Source organism: Corvus cornix, chromosome 26 (genome assembly GCF_000738735.6).
Source record: "Corvus cornix cornix isolate S_Up_H32 chromosome 26, ASM73873v5, whole genome shotgun sequence".
NCBI classification, from domain to species: Eukaryota; Metazoa; Chordata; class Aves; order Passeriformes; family Corvidae; genus Corvus; species Corvus cornix.
Genome location: NC_046354.1, coordinates 3,327,349 through 3,333,364, shown reverse-complemented (window position 1 = coordinate 3,333,364; position 6,016 = coordinate 3,327,349). Strand labels below are relative to the sequence as shown.

The 6,016-nt window shown below is 56.1% G+C and overlaps 1 protein-coding gene across 1 annotated transcript; it reads right to left on the bottom strand.

Annotated features, from left to right (window-relative positions):
- Positions 1-541: 541 nt before the first annotated feature.
- SNRPC (small nuclear ribonucleoprotein polypeptide C) lies at positions 542-5,478 on the bottom strand. The gene is made up of 6 exons (XM_039565428.1): positions 5,369-5,478; positions 5,101-5,143; positions 4,636-4,744; positions 2,853-2,942; positions 2,170-2,274; positions 542-914 (listed from the first exon to the last, which is right to left on the bottom strand). The coding sequence occupies exons 1-6, from the start codon at positions 5,374-5,376 to the stop codon at positions 790-792; spliced, it is 480 nt and encodes a 159-aa protein (XP_039421362.1). The 5' UTR covers positions 5,377-5,478; the 3' UTR covers positions 542-789.
- Positions 5,479-6,016: the final 538 nt, after the last annotated feature.

Genomic DNA, 6,016 nt, shown 5'->3' with positions numbered 1-6,016 from the left:
GCCCGCACCGCCCCCTTCCCTGTCCGCACCGCCCCCTTCCCTGTCCGCACCGACCGCCCCCTTCCCTGCCCGCACCGCCCCCTTCCCTGCCCGCACCGACCGCCCCCTTCCCTGCCCGCACCGACCGCCCCCTTCCCTGTCCGCACCGACCGCCCCCTTCCCTGTCCGCACCACCGCAGCCGCGCTCTGGACGTGTGCGCCCAGGGGGCGGCCACAGGGAGTCTCCGGACCCTCCTCGGGCAAGTCCCCGGACGCCCAGGGACCCGCTCCGGGACCCCCACCTGGAGCCCACTCCAGGACCCCACCCCGGGATCCCCCAGGACTCCGCTCCCCGCGGCTCCAAGGACCACCCTGGAACTCCCCTCTGATATCTCCTCCAGGACCAACCCGGACCCCCAGGGAGCTGCCCCCAGATCCTCCAGGACCCCCTTCCCAGGGGCTCCCCCAGGACCTCCATCAGCCCTGAATTTGCCTCACAGCCCAGCACTGCTCCCCACCCCTATTTTCTTCTCCAGGAGACAGTCCAGAACAAGGCGCCAAGTCCGTATGGAAACAACATCAATGCTTTATTGTTTTTATTACTCAATGGGGGGAAAAAAAATAGTAATACAACTGAAGAGACACCCAAAAAGCCAGACCTCGTACAAGTCAGTGCAGGGTGTGTCCATCTGCACGCTGAGGTGACAGCAAAGTCCCTCCACACCCCCAGTACAAAACCCCAGGGACACAGGTCTGTGCTGTTTATCATAGGGAAGGTCCTAATATGAAAAGGCAGCTCCATCTTCACCTTTATCTGTCTGGACGGGTCATTCCCGGCCTGGTTGGCACCATCATGGGCCTGGAGGGGGGTCTCATCATTGGGGGCCCTGGCATCATTGGCATGTGTCCTCCCATGGGTGGCCTCATCCCGGGAGCTGCCAGGGGAAAAACAGGTTAGAGAACAGGTCTTGGGAGCACCAACTGCCCTGTCATCGTAGAACATGGATGGTTTGGGTTGGGATGGACCTTAAAGATTTATTTCCACTCCCCTGCCACAGGCAGGGACACCTTCCACTATTCCAGGTTGATCCTAGCCCTGTCCAAACTGGCCTTGGACACTTCCAGGGATAGGGCAGCCACAGCTTCTCTGGGCAACCTGTGCCAGGGCCTCACCAGCCTCACAGGGGATAATTTCACACTGTACAGTGGGCAGGTTCTCTCCCCTGCTCCAGGGAACTCCCATTTTCCAAGTCTGCAAGCTCTGACCTGGCAGAGACGGATTCCGTTCCCTGAAGGAGCTCAGCCATCAGCAGAGGAGGAATGGAGCTCGTGGGTTATACACCCATTCTGACAACATTCACTCACAAATCATTTCCAGCCACTCAAGAGAGACATGAGCTTAATTACTGATCTGGAAAGTTCATTTGGAGAAAAGTGCTGCAAACAAGCACCAAGCACCTCTGCCAGGGAAAAGCAGGCTTTCTGCTGCACAGCTCTGAAAGAATGGTTTCCATCTCACTTTGCCATTTATTTTCACCAGGCTGCTGAACATCACAGATTGCTCATTTACCTTGTGCCTTTAAAAACACTTAAAGAATACTTTCCAGCACAAGACAATAACTGCAAAGACACTTCACTACTTTCAGTGCACATGTGTGTGTGTGTGCTCCCGCAGATTTGTTCTGGGAACTGCTCCAAAAAGATATCCCTTGAGAATTCCTCAAATGCCAGGAAGCTCAGGAGTGGAACGGATCAAAGACATTTTAGTTTACAGTTCTGATAAAGCATTTTCCAGGCCCATTGTTTCTCTGGAACATGTTCCCCTGAGACACTTTAGAGAGTAAAATTCATTTAGTGCAAAAAATGTGCCCTTTGTGCAAAACCCGAGACCTGGAGGCACCAAACTCCTAAACAACTACTGCTCAAAGCAGAGGGAGAACAGCTACGACTTCCCAGAGCCAAAATTCCAGCTGCAACAGGGGGTTGGGTAACTCTCAACGAGAAGTAAAAAGGCTTTAATGAATGGTTGTAAAACTGTTGTAGTCTCTCTATGCAGGGGTAACAGTGACACAGGTGTGACCGGAGCGTGACCAGCCCAGCACTGAGCTCCCAATAGATGGTGGGACAGGAAACAACACCTAGACCCCCCACCCAGCCCCCCATGGCACAGTTACCCCATCCCAGACTTACCAGGTCCGACTGGCATCATTCCCGGGGGGGGTGGGCCCATCATTGGCATCATTGGGGGCCCCCCCATGTGTGGGGCTGGCATCATGCCGGGCCGGGGGGGGCCAGCTGGACAGACACAACAGTTACACACTGGCACTCTCAGCCACCAAAGGGCAGTGCAGTTATTCACAGCACATGGCAGTAACTAATGCCTCAGTGGCTTTACATCTGCCTCCATGCCAGCCCTGATTCCAGGCGCTAGGAAGTGACCACAGGAGGAATATGCTGGCTGCCAACTCCAGCTGTGCACACCCAGCACAGGGAGCTGCCACTCCCAACAGTGGGACTTGGGGCTGGGAGGGCTCTGGGCCCTTCACCACCTCAAGGGCAAAAGGTTACCAAAATGATTGTATTTAGAAAAACCAACCCAAACCAACCCACTGTGCAGTTCTAATGGAGGCACCTGCACGGGACCCCCATGGAATGAGGGGCTGTCACTGCTTCTGGTGGACTCAGCATCCCAGAAATCAGACACAGTAAGGACTGAACTGATCTTACACAGAACTCCCTCACACGGTGGGAGCACGAGCTCAAGATGGCTTGGCTTGGCTTCAAGCTAAAACGCCTTTTCTTTCCAAGCTAAGGACACAAGCAATACAGCTCCAGAGGGCCGTGATCCCAGTCCCAAAGTGCCCCAAACTTACGGATGCTGGGAGGAGGTGGAATCATGGCTCCGGCCGGAGGTGGTGCCGAGAACGGGGTCGGTGGAATTTTCCCTTGCTGGAATGCAGCCGCTACATTGGGGGGGAAAAGAAAAAAAAAAAAAGGAAAGAAAGAATCCCAGGGAAAAAAAAAACCAGTTACTAGGCCGAGGAAGCGCCGGGTCGCTCGTCCGTGTCATGCCCCGCGGTCACGTCATGCTGCGTGCGCTGCTGTCCCCACGCCGGACACATCCCTGGCACCTGGGGAGCACCTGAGACTCCTGGAGACAATTCTTGTTACAGCTGGGACTAGAGAGCTCCTGCGTGGATGTCACACCCCTGGGCAGGGCGGGTGGGTGGGTGGGTGGGAGAGAAAAAAATCAACCACGTCGCGGGATCCGCAGCGTTCCACCGGGACATGCTGTGCTGGAATGGCAACGGGGCGAGGGCTGGGGAGGGGCAAGGAGCAGGAAACGGGGTGCGAGGAAGGGGAGAAATTCAACTGGTATTGACTGGAAGGAAGGCAAAAGATGGGGAAGTTGGGAGCATCGCAAGGAAAACGGACGAAGGGAAATAGAACGAGGATGAGTATGTGTAGATACAAAAATGCTGCTAGCGAGGATTTTCTTGCTATTTTCTAAGTCCGTGAGAGACTTTTCTCTCTCACAGAAGAGGTAGCAGAGTATGTAAACAACCAAACAACTGCAACCTTGAAAAGTCTTGTTTATGGTATGGTAGAAAAATATTTTGACAATGGATGTTTTAGGATTTTAGCCAATCACCCCAAGGGGGGGCTGATCCTTTGTCCAATTAGACTATGAAGAAAAAGTCTATAAAAGAGTTTGTAAAATAATTAAATAAATCAATCTTGCTGCACAATTCCTGCCTGCTGGATCTTCTCTCCTCCTCCTCCCTATGGCTGCAGGACACAGTGATATATCCTAGGGCCCAGGCCTGTGGTAATAAGTATGGGGAAGTCTGGACTGGATATTTTAGGAGAACTCTTCATCCAGAGGTGGTTGGGAACTGAGCACTCCCCAGGGAAGTGGGCACGGCTCTGAGCCTGTCAGAGCTCAGGGAGCAGCTGGATGATGCTCCTGGCCACATGGTTTAGTCTTAGGCAGTCCTGCACGGAGCTGGGAGGAGGATCAGTGATCCTTAGGGGTATCCTACGAGCCAAGGAATGCTGCCATAAAGTTAATCTGGTGTTTGTATTTCTTTCACAGAGGAAAGAGCCATTCCTCAGAGGAAAGAGGAAAAGGACCCTATGAAGTGACAGAGAAAACAACGCCACACTTCAGTCAAGCCTTTAAGCACAAGAAAAAAACATCACTGGGCAACTGAGGGCAAGCAACTCCAGCACGTGAAAAATGCAACAATCCAGATGTTTTAATGTCCATTTTCCTATCTTTTGGAATTCTTATCCAAGCTCTTAGCATGAAAGTGCCACTGCCAAGCAGCGCAAGTGTGTTGTGTGGCTCTGTAGGATATCACTGAGGGCAGTGGCACCGACAGCCCTCATGAACAGTGACATGGAGACACTGCCACCAGCCCTGGAAGGGAACCTCAGCTCCTGTGTGGTAGACAGAACCCTCAGCTTCCCCCAGGACAGCCCAAGACCCGAGGAACTCACGATCCACACTCCAAGTTTTCACTTGTGACTCACTGAGCAAAGACTCCCCAGGGAAGTGAGGAAAAGTCAAGGTGGAAGCATGGAAGAGCAGGTGAAGGAAAGGCAGGGGAAGGAAAGGGGAGGCAGCTGAAGTCACGGAAAGATTGGCCTTACTTGTTTTGTCAATCAGGCTCTGGGCTTGCTCCTCCATCCATTTCTGGTAATAGTCCTTCACGTTCTCCTTGTGCTTCCGGCCACTGCAGTGGGTTTTTCTCACAGAGGGCTGGGAAAGGTCACAGAAACCCTAAGGTTACCGGGGATTCATTACGATTTTAGTGTAGTTTAGCAGCATAAAGCAGGTTGTTTCTGTGCCCAGTCGGGGGGGGGGGGGGGATGATGTGCAAAACCTTTATGTAAGTTTTATCAACACAATAAGTGCTGACTCTCCAAAGGCTGCCCTGAGCCCCCCCCCAGCAGCCTTCTCTTACCCCGCCACTGCCCCGCTGGAGAACACCAGGACCATGGCATGTTCTCCCTCTTTTGTGCATGGAAGGGGGAAACACTAAGTAACACCGCTGTAAGGTTTATTTTAATGCTCTTGATGCACGAAAGAATTAAAGCCAAGGCTCTGGTACTCACCGAGTCATGGGTGAGGTACGTGTCACAGTAATCACAGTAAAACCTGCCGAGGAAAAGCCTGGTTATTCAGAGCCCCCTTTGCGCTGTGAGCGTGAACGGAGCCCCGGAATGACCCGGCACGGCGCCAAGCCTCAGCCCGCCCGGTCATCCGCGCCCCTCACAGCCCTGGGCTCGCGGGGAGCACCAGGACCCCCGAGAGGCACCGAGCCCCGCCCGGGGACCGCCGCCCCGGCCCCTCGGGCAGCCGCGGCCCGGGTCCCGCACTCACTTGGGCATGGTGCTCCCGCCGCCGCCAGCCGGAAGTGGCGCACACACGCAGTGACGCACTCGCGCGGCGCCGCCGTCCGCTGCTTGACCCCGCCGGCTGCCGTAGGGCCCGGAAGTGACTGCGACTGGCCGCCGCTGTCTCGTTGTCCCGCCCGGCGGCGGAGCCGTGATGCGCCCGCCCGTCCCGGTGTGGTCACGCCACCACGGCCCGCCCAGAGACCCGTCAGCGCCGGCATCGCCCCCCGCCGCACAGCGCGCAGGGTTCAGTGGGGCCCCCAGCGCTGCCAAGGCGTGTCTCCTTGTCCTCCGTGTTTTCCTCACGGAACACGCCCGGTGCTTCCGATCACCGGCCGCGCACGGAGCAGCCTCGCGCAGTCGAAAACTGCAGGAAAAACATCATTTTTGGGGGGGGGGGGAACCACCGAGCGGGCTCCCGGCGGGCGTTGCGCCTTCATTTGCATGGCACCGCGCGTGACGTCTCGGCATCTCATTTGCATACGCAAACACGCGCGCTCGCCGCCATATATGGGATGGCAGCGCGCGCGCGGGGGCGGAGACGGCCGCTCGCCCCGCCCCCCGCTGACGCAACGCCGCCGGGCGTCACGCGCCGCGTCATTTGCATGCGCGGCCCCGCCCCCTCGCCCTCGCC

Bases quoted from the DNA above. Each gene is read 5' to 3' on its own strand.
- SNRPC (XM_039565428.1), bottom strand. The intron at 4,745-5,100 runs GTGAGTACCAGA...GACCTTTCCCAG, and splicing joins CGTACCTCACCCATGACTCG to CCCTCTGTGAGAAAAACCCA. The intron at 915-2,169 runs GTAAGTCTGGGA...TTCCCCTGGCAG, and splicing joins AATGATGCCAGTCGGACCTG to CTCCCGGGATGAGGCCACCC.